Source organism: Mustela nivalis, assembly GCF_964662115.1.
Source record: "Mustela nivalis genome assembly, chromosome: 7".
In the NCBI taxonomy this organism is placed as follows: Eukaryota; Metazoa; Chordata; class Mammalia; order Carnivora; family Mustelidae; genus Mustela; species Mustela nivalis.
The window spans coordinates 5,045,229-5,061,491 of NC_139026.1; the positions used below are offsets into that span (position 1 = coordinate 5,045,229).

Below are 16,263 nucleotides of genomic sequence, written 5' to 3' on the forward strand. Positions count from 1 at the left end.
GACCACATCTCAGACCTGGCTTCCACCTCCCTGGCAGGTGGCTTAACCAGAATGCCTCCGTGATGCCGCACGGTAGAAACAGTATTAACCAGGAGCCGGAATGCAAACCCGGGTCTGTCAGACTTGGGCAGAAATGTCTGGAATCACAGCCCCCAGGAGCAGCAGCAGCAAGAATGGCTGCCCACGTGTGCCAGGTGTGGGGCCAAGCATGCACGTGTCGTTTTGTTGAAATCGCAGGCCCATCTTTTGAGATGGTTTTGTTTTTTTATCCCTGGGAGGAAAATGAGGCAGAGACGGGTGTTTTGTCCTGCTCAAGGTCACAAGAAAAAGGCCGAGCTCAACTCCCATTTGGCTCCGGCTAACCCCAAAGCCCTCAGTTGATGGGAGACGGTCCTCGCCCTCCAGGCCCAACGCCCTAGGCCTGACCAGTGTGGCCCCCATGCCCTGCGCTCCCTCTAGTGTGGTGAACCTGGATTAATGGGGCCACTGCCTCGAGCTGTGGTCTAGCCTGAGCCAGGCAGGTGGACCCCTTTTTCTTGTGCTGGTGTGAGGCACCAGAGATGGCAGGTCTGGCCTGACCAGGGATGATGGGACATGGTATGGGGATCCCAGCACTGGGCCTGCAGGGCTCTCCCCGGCTCTCAAGCTGCGTGCGCTGGGAGAAACCCCAGTCAGAGCCACAGACAGCGTCAAAGACCTCGGGCGCAAGAGCGAGAGGAGCCCTGGAGCTGGGCGGAAGGCATGCGCTCCAGATGAGTTCCGCACAGGCCCGTGCTCGCCACTGTCTGGCCACTCCCTACCCTAGACCTCCTCCCTCTGACCACCCCCCACCCAAGCTGCCTCCATCTGACCACACCCCACCCAGGCCTCCTCCCTCTGACCCCCACCCACAAAGAGCAGCCTCTTGGGTGATTCCTTGCAACGGCAGGACTTAGAACCACAAGTGTACATTGCTTGCTTTTTACTAAACTCGGACTTGCTTTTTACTAAATGAGATCTATGGACACGTTTGAAGCTGAAGAGCACTCTGTGTTACCCATAGGCTCTGTGATGATTATATACTTCCCATATTGGGACATGGTTTCTTTTACTTATTTTGCCAACATTATAAAATCACAAAGGGGACGAGGAATTTTCTTCTTGGCCGGGGTGGTCCGCGTTTCCCTGCAACATCAGGAGGGACAGTTGTTTTGGTAAAACCAGGCTCCATGGATGCCCTTGAGTAGATGAGAGAAAATTCCTTCAAAACAGAAATTCTCCAGCCGGGTCAGACCTATGGTGTATAAGATTCCACTTCTTTTTGTGTGTTTGTTTTAAGTACCCAGGACAGCCCAGTGTGTATACAGGTGTTAGATGAGAGCGTGCAGGCCCCACGGCCCCCATTCCAGACAACGGTGTGGACGAAGGTGGGTGCACGACGTGGCTCTCCACGTCCCCGCTGTCATTCTGATCCCGAAGGTGCCTTTTATGGAAAGCCTCGTTAGTAGCGGAAAGTGACATTTACATCGGAAGATAGTGGTGTCCTTTCTGATTAGGAGAAACATTCCTTCTAGTTATAGAAAAAGCACCATTTCCCCCCATTCAGATATAATGATCACGTGAGAAGTGCCAGGGACACAAAAGCGCCAGACCAAGAGCCATCTGTTCTTCGCTGGCGTCTTTAGTCACTCGGAGCGAGGCTGGCGGTGGCTGAGCGGCTTTGTTCAAAAGCAGGATGAGAACCAGAACGGGGGCGCCTGACAGATTCCGCCCCTGTGTGCCCCGATGGAAGAGCCAGGAGGCTCTGCCCTTGCCAGGCCAGGGAGGCGGGGAGTGCTCTGGGCGGCGTGGTGTGAAGTGGGAGCAGCCTGTCCGCAGGGGTCAGGTCACCGAGGGCATGGCTGTGGTGGCTCAGGGAGCAGCAAGAGCTGCGATCTCTGTTTATTCTTTGTAGCGTTTTTGTCGTTTCTAAGTTTTCTGCAATGAAAACACAGTAATTACTTTTGCAGGAGGCCAAAGACGATTTCTAACTGGCAGCAAAACCCCCTTCGTGAGAAGATTCGGTTACCCTCACTCTGGTGTGCCTGAACAGGAAATTGTGTCACCTCTTTTCTCATTGGCAAGTGCCCGTGTGTGTGTCACCCCTGGCCTCCCCCCCTCCTGGCCTGGGAGAGGATGGGGCCACCTCGGGCTGCAGCTCAGGGCCTGTGGGAAGAGCTGACTTTGCAGGCCTTGAACATGGCCTTGAATATGGCCTCAGGCTCTGGGTTTTCAGCTGACTTACACCGGCACTTCCTTGGCCTCCCAGCTCAGTTGTCCTCTCCTCGGGGAGACCAGTTGTGTCCACGGCATGGTGTCCCCTTCTGAGAGCACACAACCTGCTTAGAATCTGCTCTCAGGTGAGCTTGGCCCTGGTCTCTCTCTTCCTTCCGGAGACTCCCCCTGGGTAGAGACCTTATTAAGGATTACTTCATACCTCCGCCTCCCCAGTATTAAGACGAGTGCCTGACACATACCAGACATCCCACGAGTGTTCGTGAAAGACTCAGGACAGTACTCATGGCTGTGCACTGAGCATTCATTCTCTGCGAGGGCAGCGCGCGTGTCATGTGTGCCCAGCACAGGTGCCCCCCGCCCCTCGGGGCTCTGGGAGTTAGATAATAGCAGGGGTCCGACTCGCGGCCCAGGCTGTCCCACTGAGCAGGATTCCCTACCAGGCTGTCCTCAGCATCACTCACCAGACTGTCCCAAGCCCCAGAGCTCAGGACCCCTGACCCTCCCAGCTTGGGAGCTCCAGTTACCCTCCTGACTTTGCTGCCCTTCTCTCTCCACCCAGAGAACAAGCATTAATACTTGCGTGTATGTGCACACATGTGTGTATCACAATCATTTGGACCATTTTTTTGGATCCTTTTCCACTTAGTACATCACAAAAATTTTATTATATTATTAAATTATTCCTTGAAAGATTCTATATAACTACACTGTAATCCATCCTATAGAACTATCAAATCTTGGGGCACATGGGTGGCTCAGTCTGTTAAATGCCTGACTCTTGATTTCGGCTCAGATCATGATCTCAGGGTCGTGAGACCAAGTCCCACATTGGGCTCCTCGCTCAGCAAGGCATCTGCTCGCGATTCTTCCTCCCTCTCCCTCTGCTCTTCCCCCAAATGGTCCTTGCACGCTGTCTCTCAAGTACATACATAAAATCTTTAAAAAAGAAATATCATATCATATTTAACTGTTTCCCTACTATCAGGCATCCAAACTGTTGCCAATTTTGTAAAATCTTGTTAATTTTGTAAATAATTCTGTAATGATTATAGTTCCATGAGCTCACCTTGTGTATTTCCCAAGGTACTGGAAGGACTGTCTCCCTTGGCCAAGGTGGAAACCCAGGAGGACCGTGGTTTAAAGTGGATGGGTCAGGAGAGAAGAAAAAATTTTCCTTTCTGAAACTTGGATGTTCTTTCTTGCTTACAAGGTCACTCTGAGCCAAAGCTGTCTTGGAGTCAACCACACCGTTCAATACTGCTTTAGTGGTATCATGGCTCGGCCACAGTTAGAGGCCTATTTCTCATCCACTAACAATCTAAGCAGGTGGCCACTGATGTCCTTGCATGTTTCTAGACCAAGCTACACTCTTCTGATTGTATCAAGTTCATAGTGTGTTACTATCTGGCAGGTCAAAAACTTCATTGCTAGCCTTTCCCAAGAATTTCGTGGCAATTCTCCTATATTTATTCTCCCTATCAACTTTAGTGTCTATATGTGTGATGATTCTCCCAAATATCCACTGAGATTTTTATTAAGATTTTTATTAACTTTATTTATAATTTGAGATCTTTTGAAATGGCATCTTCCTATCTGGGATCACGGTACACGTCCATTTGTACTCCAACCTGCTCTGACAGCCCCTCCATAGAATGTGCACAGCCGTCTCTGTGTGGGTCTTGTGCTTTCATATGAAACTTATCCCAGAGCATTCAAGAGCTTGTTACCAATGTAAATGTGGGTCGGTTTCATGATACAATTTCTAACGAGTTATCATTATTGCCCCAAAAATGGTATTGCTGTTTCATATTTTTGGCTTTATTCCAGCCCCTTTCCTCACTGTCTGGAGATTTTCTTGTTGTACCATCACATCCACAAATAACAGTGAATCTCGTTGTCAACATTCATTCGGTTTATTTCATCTTCTTGTCTTATTTCGAAAGCCAGAGCCTCTAAAAATATGAATAGTAGAACTGACAGTTGAGCGTGCCTATCTTGTTTTGGACTTCAGTGCTTTAATATGTTACTCATTTACTATGTTTGAAGACGATGTCTGGCTAATACTCTCAATTAGGGAGAGAGTATTACACACAGGATCTTCATTTTATCTCTGTGTGGTGCAGAAATGGCTACACTGTTTCTAACAGGATTAGTTGCTAGATTTTGTTAAATGCCTTTTGCCATCTGTCGATCTGTGACCTCATATAAGGAATTGAAAGGTCTGCTAATTCTTGGAGGATTCTTATAGTTGGGATAAACCCTAGTTGATTTGTGATTTAAAAATAATGGGGCTAAGTATTCCTAATGGTCTTTTAAAAAATGTTTTAATGTCTTCATGTTAGTGCTTGTAAACTAGGTGAGCTTATATTTTTTGTTTCAAGTGTTTATCATATGTTGGTGTTAGGGAAATATATATAATGAGTTGGGACACCGTATATTCCTTTCTGTGTTCTAGAATTATTTGACTACTGTAAAAATTATTTATAGCTTAAAAGTGAGATACAGCTTGCCCTTAAAATCAGCTAGGTTTGGCACCTTTTTAATAATAGATGATAGATCTTTTAATAGCGTTTTCAGTTTCTTTTATGGTTACCTGTCTATTCAGGCCTTTCTAATACACAAGTTAAATTTAGTAATGTCTCTTTTGCTTAAAAATGATCCAGTTTCCAAAAAAAAAAAAAAAATGATCCAGTGTCCTCTGGGGTTGAAACCATATTAACCCAGGTTGCATAATCTACTAAGTGAGAATTCTTCTACATCTATTGGTAGAATGAGAGGATTTCCATTTTGTTTTTTGTGTTAAAACTTCCAAAGAGCACTCACATAAACCGTCTCATGTCAGCCCTTCCTTACTCCGTCTGGATCGATGAGGAAACAAGAGGGAAAGGGGGCTCAGGGCTCGCGTGGGGCCACACTGTGTTAGAGGCAGAGTCTAGCCTCAGACCCAGGACACCCGCCATCCCAGGCTAGACTTGTCCTCCTGTGTTCTTCCCAGCTGGGGGCCCATCCTTCTCAGGGCACAAAGGAGCGCCAAGTGTCAGGTCGGGCTTCGAGCACAACTCTCCTCCTGGAGGAGGTTCCTTTGCACTCTGAATACCAACACCCCGTGGAGTGTTTAGGGAAACAGCCCTGTGCTTAGCTATGGGAGGTGAGCTGTAACTGTCTGGAAATATATCACATCCACCAGTAAGGTCAGTCTCGTTTTCTAGAATGGGAAAAAGAAAAGCATTCACTTGCTTTGAATGGCTCCAAGTGGATGTCTTTTAAAGCAGCTGTTTACCTTTCAGTGGTTGAAGGTGACACAGGCTGGGGTCCGAGTGTGGGGTCATGTTTTTGAGGGTATTTTCAGAATCATTCTGTGTTTGATGCAGCTTCATAAAGTAACATTACGCTCTGTCATGAAGGAAAGTAACACAGAATACATATATTGCTGTGGAATTGCTGAAAATGAGACATGACCAAGTTTTCTTTTCATTTAAATTCAATTAGCCAGCATGTAGTACATCATTAGTTTCAGATGTAGTGTTCAATAATTTATCAGTCGTGTGTAGCGCCCGGTGCTCATCACATCACGCGCCCTCCGTACTGCCCATCCCCACCCCCCACCCCCACCCCCAGCAAACCCTCAGTTTGTTTCCCAGAGTTAAGAATCTCTCGTGCTTTGTCTCCTGCTCTGATTCCTTCCCAATCAGTTTCCCCTCCCTTCCCCCGTGGTCCTCTGTGCTGTTTCTTACGTTCCACATGAGTGAAACCACGTGAGAATTGTCTTTCTCTGAGACTATTTCATTCAGCATAATCCCCTCCACTTCCATCCACGCTAATGTAAATGGTAAATATTCAATCCTTTCTGACGGCTGAGTAATAGTCGTTTGTGTATATGGACCACATCTTTATCCATTCATCTGTCGATGGATGTCTCGTCTCCTTCTACAGTTTGCCTATTGTGGACACTGCTGCTATGAACATTGGGGCACATGTGCCCCTGCGGATCACTACATTTGTATCTTTGGGGTAAATACCCAATAGTGCGATTGTTGGGTCATAGGGTAGCTCTATTTTCAATTTTTGAGGAACCTCCATACTGTTTTCCAGAGTGGCTGTACCATCTTGCATTCCCACCATCAGGGTAGGAGGGTTCCCCTTTCTCTGCATCCTCACCAACACCTGTCGTTTCCTGACTTGTTCATTTTAGCCATTGCAACTGATGTGAGGTGGTGTCTCACTGGGATTTTGATTTGTAGTTCCCTGATGACAAGTGATGTTGAACATTTTTTCACGAGACACAACCCAGTTTTAATACTAGTTGGGGGGATTAAACATGAAAATCTTGTGAAGGTCTTAGCACAGTGCTACGCATCACGAGAGCTGTTACAGCTAACAGTCACGACAGGTTTTGATGGAGGAAATTCGGCAGATTTCAGAATTCAGCCTCGTCAGGAGACAGTTGTCATGCACTGTCACCCATGCATTCTCACAGAGCCCAGTGCCCCCTCCCATCCCACAGCCTCACCCCTTTCTCAAATTTCAGGAGCTGAACCGCTGAGGCAGCAAATGCAGGTCTGGCTCAGGGGTCCTTTTTCTGCTTGCAGCAAGCAGGTGGATGTTAGGGCTGTTTCCCTGTCCACTCCGCCGACCCCTGTCCCCTCATGGAAGGCTCAGGACACCGCTGCCCTTTAAGCCCCAGTTGCCCAAGTCTGGCTTCATCGCAAGCTCAGTCTGTCCTCCTGACTGGCCCCAGGCTGAACACAGAGTGATGTTGGGTCTTAGCATCCATTGGTGATCACTAAGTAACTTCCTCGCCTGCTATTCCTGCTGTCCTGCCTGTCCACCATAATGGTCATCAGCACACGTAGAACGTGGTCTGCGGTCCTCCCCAGGCTCCTCTCTGCTCACCTTGCCCAGCCCTCTTACCAGCACATAGCCCGTACATCCAGTAGGAAGCTCCTTCTCTCCCCACCCCCTATTTCCCCATAGCCTGTTCCTCCTCCCTCCAGAAAGCAGCCCTGAGCCCAGGCCATGGCTCACCCCATCTCCAGGCGCCCAGGCACCATGGACAGCGCCAGGAGGCCCTGACATTCGGCCTCCCGACTGCCCAGGAGAGGTTTGGAACGCCTGGGGCTCAACAAACCTGCTCCACAGCCCTGCTCAGCCTCCAAACCCACAGATTCTGCTGAAAGCCCTGTGGGCCTCGAAGTTTTAGGCTTAAGGGAACCCGTAGCCAGCAGTGGTGCTGCAGCATCACGTCGTAGTAAGGGCCCACAGAAGCTGCCTTTCCAATTCTAACCACTGGGAGTGTAAATTCTCTGCACTGATGTCCAGAAATAAGAGCGGTCTGGATCCACATTTACTCCCTTAACTCAGAGCGGACGCTCGCTGTGGGTTTGTGAAGTGAACCAAAGGACAGAGCAAATGAGTGGATGCAGGAGAACAAAGGCCTGACCTCCCCAGGGCCGTCTCCACATGACCTCCCCCTGCACGGTGGCCCTGACTTGTGGCTCCCTCTCCAAGGCCAGGGAGCCTGGGCTTCCCTTTCAGCCAAGTCTGAACCTCTGTTTGGATCCTCTCTGAGACCTGCCTCTGGGTGGCACTTTTCCTCACAGAGCCGGGGCTCCCCTGGGACCTGCCATGAGCGGTGGGCCCGGAGCCACGAGATGACTTATTATTTATTATAAGGATCAATCTTCCTTTTTTTTTCCCCCAGACTGCTGCTGAGTGGGTTGAGAAAATGCCCAAAGGCCCGCCGTCTACGTTTCCCAAGGAAACGGCAAACCAGGAGCTGCTGGCTCGGCTGCACAAGGCGGTGGGCTCCCACTACCGCGCCATTGCTCAGGAGTTCGAGAACTTCGACACCATGAAAACGAACACCGCCTCCAGGGATGAATTCAGGGCCATTTGCTCCCGCCACGTCCAGATTCTGACAGATGAGCAAGTAAGAAATGCATTTGGTTCCTTGTCCTACGTGGTGGTGTATGAGCACATCCGGCCAGAGTTTAGGGCTATTCTCTATCTTGAAAATGCTGGAAGGTTTTGGGTGGTGGTGGTGGTATTGTTTTGTTTTCAATCTTGCTGAAGACTCACAGGAGCCTTCTGTTTGTGTAACAAGCATGAATTGCACCTTTTCAGTCAGGGCACATATAAAATCAAATTCTTAAAATCAAATTAAACTGGGCTCCAGCGACCATGCTCCCTCTTCCTTCTCTGGATAATCACTGGGCCTGTGTCACCCAAAGTCTCCCACACCCGAACGGGGCAGCGTAGAGCCTGGGGGTTGCTCTGGGCCTCCCGCCAACCCCCGTTCCCTCTCCCCGCCCTCCCCCTGGTTCCATTGTCAGTGTTTCCAGAAGCTCTGGGGGTGCCACTGTGACCATGCTGGTGACATGTCCACCCCACCGGCTGGACACAGACCACCCTCTCTGAGGGCCTCCTGCCCATCACAGAAGAGATTCTCAGCAGTTTCCTCCTCAAAAACTGAATGGTGCTCTTTTTAGCTCTGACAACCTGTTGCATTGGCTTCTCTGCTCTCCGGGATAACCTTCCAAGGCCAAGAGCGCCTCCCAACAGGACGGCATCCTGAGGGTCTGCCTTGCTTGCTGACTTCAGTCCATAATATCCCTACATGTCAGCAGCACCCAGGGCTCGTTCCTCACTGGGGCCCAAACACCAAAAAAGAGCCCAGCATAGAGCAGGTGCTCAGCAAGTCCTCGTGAATGGATGGTGTCGTGGCTTTGGTGTCCACGTGAATGGATGGTGTCGTGGCTTCAGTGTCCACATTCTCCCATGCCACGGGCCAGTGGCCAAACAGCTGGGATGACACAGAGCACCAGGGATCCAAGCACGGAAGCAGAATTCCCTCCCCAGCAGAGAATGCACTGCTCCGAGCACACTCCACTGGTCGAAAAGCTGCCACCCTCATCCCAGAGAATAGCTCAGGTGGAAACTGAAATCCAAAATACTTCCAGAAGCAACCCCACCCCCGTGCTTTCTCTGACTCTGCTTCGGCTCAGCCCGGGTTCCTGGGTGGAAAGGTCACTCTCGGCTCCTAGGTTGGGTCACCCCACGATGAGGCCTCATTTTCTTGGGGTTTCAGGATTCATACAGCCAACCCCCTCCCCACTCAGGCTTCTGAACTCGCCACCCCACAGAAGGAATTCATTCATATTGAGTAATATGAACATCAGATTTCACTTTCCTAAAATCCCACTTTTTTAAAGCGTTATGATCATTTTGGTTAACAAATGGAAGTGCTTCCCCCACCAACCGTACAGTCCCAGAGATCATCAAAGCTGAGCGAGATCGCTATTTGCAAATACTTCTCTCCATTACCATAAATGGATAGAAATCTTTAAAATTAATCCAGTTGCCTTTATTATTCTATTGGGCCAACTAACAAAGGTTTTGCTAATAAAGATTTTTCATTTCATCTAAATGAGCAAAATTTTACTCCAATTATCGATGTAAATTAATGACATGCTGGCATATCCGGCGTGTGTGACAGAATTGGATTTGAATTGTCCACTAAGAAAGCTTCCACCATCCCCAGCACATCCAGCCCCCACCTCTCCAGCAAAATCAAGCACTTATTTTTAAATGCTGTCTCTAAAAATACGCAGACACATCGCAAATATAGACTGCATCATCGAGGCATCAAAGTCTGGCGCAAGTACCATGGTTTAAGTTGGGGAACGATTAGCAAAAATTGTGCTCTATTTGGGAAGGATGCTTCTGGATACAGGCTGGCGAACAGGAAGCCAAAGCCATAGAGATGCACGTTTTCTCCTTGCATGAGTCATGTACCAGGACCTTCTTGGGTGGATGGTACCATGTCTGTATGGGGAGACAGAGAAGTAATTTGGCACCCCTAAATTGTCTGGACCTCGCTTGCCATTATTCAGAAGGGCTAGGGCTCTCTGAAGATGCTGGGACCCTTCCATCCAGGTTAACCAGCATCCTAGTAGAGATCTCCTGTCTTGGTTTATTTGCCGTATAAAAACTAGCTCATAAAAAAAAAAAAATCATGAAGCTGAGACGTCAGCTTTCTTGACTTACAGAGCTCTGAAAGCAGGGGAAGTGCCACATCTTTTGAAACCTTCTGGTGTAAGCAACCTTCCAGCAAAGGAGAGCAACTTTCGGAGCAGGTGGAGTTAGAAACTGATGGGTCTTTGTGACTCAGCAGAAAATGTCTAATAAAAGGCCATAGGAGCTGGGTCCACTTGGATATGACTTAAGAAGATAGGGACCCCCAGAGAGAGCCTCTCCTGGTCAGGCAATTGAGATCTGTCCTGGCGACTGCATGGGGACTTGGCTCTATTTGCGGCTGTTAGGGAAAGGAACTATTCAACATCCTGAACATTTCAGACATGGTGTTTCTTTAACAGATGCCTCTAGGAGGTGAGAAACATGCAGGCAAATAACAAACAGCCCTTCGGACAGGCAGACCTGGGTTTCAATGCTGCTTCTGCACTTGTCCAGCTGTGTGACTTTGGACAAGTTACTCAGCCTCTCTGGGCTTCATTGTCCTTGAACTTTGTTTGAGTTTGTTGTTGCTGCCGTTACCCTGAGGGTGCGCAGTGCACAGGCATCAGACTCCTCCAGCAGGAGACGGCCTCCACTGTGTGTGGGCCCCCGAGCTGGCACCTCTGCAACGTTCCCACCCCTGATACCCCTTCTGTGGCAGTCAGACCCAATCTTGTCTCTGTGGTGGGTCTCCGGCAAAAGAGTTCCCAATCCTCCCCCGCCACCCCCACCCTGGTGTCACTGACCTCTGACCTTTGCTCTCTGTACAGGCCTTTTGCTGACATCCTTCCCGCAGGCGCCATGGATCCGTGGCTGGGCCCGGGGGGGGGGGGACTTCCTACCCCTCCTGAAGGCAGACCGGTTTGCTTCTTCCTTCCCTCCCCCGGGGGTCCCGGTCTTGAGTGGGTTTTGCTCCGCCTCCCCCAGCGGCTTTACGCTTTCAGTTCCCCGGAGCCGAGGCTCTGGAGACGCGAGTCTGTCTGTGCCGTCTATGCCGTCGTCGTGCGCATTGTCTCCGGAGCTGCGACAGGGGTGGGTAGAGGAGAGCGTGTGAGCGTGAGCGTGACCTGTGTCTGGGCCTCCCGGCCAGTCCAGCCCCTCGTGCCAGCCCACACTTGCCCTGGACGGATCTGTTAACACTGTCGCCGATTTCCTCCTGAGCTCTGCCAGGCGTGAGGGCTGGGGCGTCCGGTTCTCCTGGAGATTTAGGGCTCCATGACATTCGGTCCCCTGGGCTCCCTGGAGCCTCCCCCTCTGATGGGCCTTACACATTCTGATTCGGTAAATATTTGACTTTCTCTTGTTGTGGGGATGGGAGGGGCGCTCTCCGGCAGTTTCCCCATCACAGCAGTGGACCCCGAAGTCACGTGTTTTTCAGTGTTCGGAAGGCAGTTGCTACCGCACGTTTGAAGGGGACACTTCAGGAAGGGCACGATCTGCCGCCGTGACATGGAAACTGACTCAGAATTTTGCCTGGGTTTCGCGCCCGGCTCCCAGGCCTGTAATTTCAGAACGTGCTCTCATGGTGCCCGTTTCCGGTCCTCTTGATGCCTCTCCAGTCCCCGCAGCCCCCAGCAGCCTTGTCCTATGCCACATCCTTCGCCTCCGTTGGTGTTCTTGGGTGTGCCGACCTATCAAGATTGAGGGGCGACGTGTGGGCTTCCACTTCCCACGCATCCAATTCCACATCGTCCTGGCAGCGTTCATTCTGCCCTTCATGGTGCAGAGAGGATTTCCGTGGTCCTGCCTTGACGTTCACTTGTACCACAGATTTAATTAGGAGTTGGTTCCTCCCTGCTCCTCCTGCCAGACCAGGAGCCACCATTATTGTCCTTGTGGTTCCATAAATACCCTCGCTTCCATGCTCCAGGTGCTCACCGCATCCTCAAGCATTCACACCCTCCTTTGCATTCACCCTTGATAACATGACCTTCCTCCTCCTTCCTCTTCGTGTTGCTGATGCAAGCATGCAGGAGAGCCCTCCACAACCCACTTCCTCTTATTCAGCCACATCTCGCTGTGTTTCCTGAAAGCCCTGCGTGAGGACTGGGATCACAATACGGCTTTGTGCCATCTGTCCCCCTCATTTTTAAAGGATCTTACCATTGTCTGGTCAGTCTGCTGTGAGTTTTGTAGGACTTTCCGCAGTTGAGCAAACATTTCCAGAGCACCTGCTATGGGCTAGTCCTTTTGTGAGATGTTCAACATTCGAAGATGAGTCTCGGACGACCTTCAGAGAGCTTCAGGACCAGGAAGGGCAATGTCCCTGGCATGGGTGGCTTCAGTACAAGGGGAGAAGGTAGAGAAGCATGCCAGTCATCTGTCCTGGGGGGTTGGGAGAACCTTCCTGAAGGGAGACAGTTGGAGGTGGTCACTGCCCTTGGTGATGGTGAATTCTCTCCAAGACCACGTGGTGAACCACTTTCTCAAGGTCTCTCATTTCAACACGGCGCCTCTTGGAGCCATCCTTGTAACTTCCTGAAAATCTACTATTCTTTTGAAATAAAAAGTTTAAAACCCATTAATCAAGAATATTGTCCCAGACTAAACCTGTTTCCCTTCTCAGGGCCTGGAACATTCCCTGTCTCTTCCCCACCCCTCAGTGCTTCATTTCCAGAATTTCAGACAGAGCCAGCAGGGTCTCTCATCACTGCCTTTGGGAAACCCGGAGGCCAGAAGTGCTGGCCAAGGCCAAGGCCCACAGGAAGGAGGGGACACCACTCCCCTTGGCATGTGCTGAAATATGGGGCCCTACCAGTTCTGAAAGGCCCTAAAAACCAACTCAGAATTAAGCTACCCCTCTTCTTAGTTCCCCGAAAGCCCTCAGTCATCAAAAGTGGCTCAGGTAGGATGCTGGGGTCACTCTGCTCGGTATCTGTGCTCATATGGTCCAGACACGGCCTGGAACCAACCCAAAGCCACATGCTGCACTCTGGTTTCCCTTTTCCAACTGGTGGGGAGGCAGCTCTGGCCCTCTGTGGGCCACGTACTACAGCTGCGAGCGCAGCAGGGAGCGTGGCAGAACTCAGGTACCCGCAAGGAAGAGAAATGAGGCCGGCCGGCCTTCCCCAGGACCATGGTGGACCGGGCTTTGATTTGCGTTTCCCCCCACAGTGTCCTTATATACACACAGCTCGGGCTCCGTGACTCATCACAACATTTAATGGCTTCAACTACTCACTAAGGGCACAATTCAATTAAAAAATGTCCTGCAGAAGCCATGAGTAATCCTCTTGAACGAATGAATCCTCTTGAATGAATAATCCTGTTCGTCTTTCAGAGGCTTCCGTCAGGCACAGACCAAGTGGGGTTCCCCCCTTTTCAATTTTTTTTTTTTTTAATAGACGTGGGTCTCGGACCTCCGCTGTGAGCGCTGGCCTTCCCCAGCTCCCGCCTGCGTCTCCGGGGCGCCACGGGAGACTCCGTTGGGCTCTTACGCTCACCCTCTTAAACGCTCACTTCTGCTTCTTTGCCAGTTTGACAGACTGTGGAGCGAGATGCCGGTCAATGCCAAGGGCAGGCTGAAGTACCCAGACTTCCTGAGCATGTTCAGCTCCGAGAGAATGGCAACACCACTGACCGCTGGCAGTTCCGTCAAGGCCCAAAGGGGCAGCAGTGTTCCCGAAGTCTCGTACAGAAGCAGGTCTGCAGTGTCGTCGCCCACTCACAACCTGAAGGCCGGGCTGAAACCTCTGAGCCACCCGTGTGTGAGTCCTTCTTGATGTCGTGCCGCCGTCACCAGGGCCCCAAAGCCCCCACCCCCCCGGACCTAAGGGGCCTAGAGTCTCTAAGGGACAGGTGACTGAGAAGGTCGCCTGGGCAGAGCCTGGGGTAGGGGCACAGGAGAGGAGCCCATAGGTGTGTCCTTAACACTCACCTGCCTGGAGCAGGAAGGGCGGAGGTGTGAGGAAAGATTGGGGAGAGGGTGGGTGGAAGGGAGGTGTGGGGTGTGGAAGGAGGAATAAGGCGGCTTTCGGGTGAGAAGTGGGTACAGGAGCAGGGGCAGGAGACTGAGACGTCAGCAAGCTGGGCTTTCATCAGACAGGAAAGCAAATGCCCCACGGTAGGGAGGCAGTGTGTGCAAGGCCCAACTGTGTGCCCTGCTGTGAAGTGTTGCTCCCATTTTACAGCTAAAGATACTGAGGCTCGAATAGGTATCCTTACATTAGATGCAGAGAGACCCAATTTCAAACCAAGGCCTGTCTAATGTTGCAGCTCTGTCCCCAGGCTGAGCTGCCCAGCCTGGGGCACAAGAAAGAGGCCAGATTCACAGAGGTTCTTGCCTCATCTGCGGGAAAGGTGATGGTGTCTCCGGGGAAGGGGGCTTGAGAGTATCCCAGCCACGTACTTAGGGCCGCCATCGCTGGGCTTCATGCATGGCGAGCGCTCAGAGACGGAAGTTATCCTTCCTTCGCTCAGTCGATGCACGTTTACTGCACACCTACTATGTGCTACATTTTATTCTAGAGCTGAGAATGAACAAAGGTGCCTGCCCTTGTGGAGTTTACATTCTTGGAATAATAGCCAAGAAACGGTGAATAATAAGTATTTAACAAGACGAAGACAGTGAGTAGAGCAGAATGAGGGGGGGATCAGGAGGACCCCAAAGATGTCCACGTCCTAATCTCTGGGAGCTGTAATATGTCACCTTACATGCCAACGAAGAATCAGGGTTGCAGATGGAATTAAAGGTGCCCACCAGCTGATTTAAGACAGGTTTATTCTGAAGTGGCCAGGAAGGCCCAGGGCACCCGCAAGGGTCTGTACACAGAGAGACAGAGGCAGAAGGGAAGTGTCAGAGAGACGCCATTGGAGAAAGGCCCACCTGATGCTACTGACTTGGAAGGTTCAGGAAGGGACCACAAGCTCAGGAGTGTGGGCACATCTGGATGCTGGAAAAGGTAAGAACTGGATTCTCCCTTAGAACCTCGGCAAGCACTCAATCCTACTGACACCCTGATTTTAGCTCAGTGGGACCCATTTCAGGCTTCTGACCTCCAGAACTGGAAAAGAATAACCATGTGCTGTCTGAAGCTGCCAAGTCTGTAGCTCTGTTACGGCAGCCACAGGAAACACACTGCGGGTGGGGGGCGGGGGGGTGGGCACAGCAAGGACCTGGGCTTTCACTCCCGGGGGTGGAGCCCTGCAGGTGTAAGCACAACAGTGATATGGACAGCAAGCATCCGTATAAAGGTGCCTGTCTGTGTGCTTGAGTAGGGGCTGTGCATAGAGTGGGTGCTGGAGGCGTGGGCAGAAGAAGCAAGGAAGCGGGGAGAGGCTGCAGTGGTCCAGGGGAGAGGCCTGGTGGCTCCGAGTGAGGTGGGCAGTGGGGAGCTGGTGGCCAGAGGTCAGATGCTGGGTGTGTCTTTGAGGTAAAGCCAACAGGATGTCCCAACAGATTAGGTGTCAGCTTGAGAGAGAGAGAGTCCAGGTTGGCTTCTGAGGTTTTGGCCTGAGCACCTAGGAGAAAGGTGTTACGTCTACCCAGATGGGGACGGTGCAGCTGGGACAGGAATCCGGAGGAAGAGCAGGAATTCAGCTGAGTTGGTTACTCAGATAACCTTAGGACGGAGGATGCATGGGCTACATCCAATTCATTCCCCGTATTTAAATGGATAATACAATAGACCGAGAACGGCCTCATACTTGGTCCACATAATTTCACAATATTGGACATTCTGGAAGGGAGTGCAGGATTAGACATCCATGAAAATGACAAGTGACTCCCTTTCTTTGATAAGACTCTTCCTCTGGTGAAAAATATGTTATTGTCACCACCCACCCACACACACACACACACACACACACACACCAGTAATATATTTAAATAACATCTCCCTATACTTGAATCTTGGCTACATGTTTCTTTCCAGACTATGCTGGTCATTGCGTTTAGGCGCCGATACAGCCCCCCGATGGAGTAACAAATGGCGGAATGCCACATCTGTGTTGCTCCTCCTTTATTTCTGAGCGAATCCTGCCTGTGAAATCTTG

General features: G+C 50.8%; 1 protein-coding gene across 7 annotated transcripts in view; it reads left to right on the forward strand.

Annotated features, from left to right (window-relative positions):
- Positions 1–16,263, forward strand: part of EFCAB6 (EF-hand calcium binding domain 6) — a 220,566-nt gene that overhangs the window by 195,862 nt on the left and 8,441 nt on the right. For 6 of the 7 annotated variants that reach the window (XM_082738840.1, XM_082738846.1, XM_082738842.1 and 3 more), the window contains 2 exons: positions 7,958–8,185; positions 13,746–13,976. In XM_082738840.1, coding sequence (XP_082594966.1) covers positions 7,958–8,185; positions 13,746–13,976 — 459 coding nt within the window. Of the gene's footprint in view, positions 1–7,957; positions 8,186–8,588; positions 8,946–13,745; positions 13,977–16,263 lie in introns of those variants that run through there. The other variant, XM_082738845.1, reaches the window with a different exon arrangement.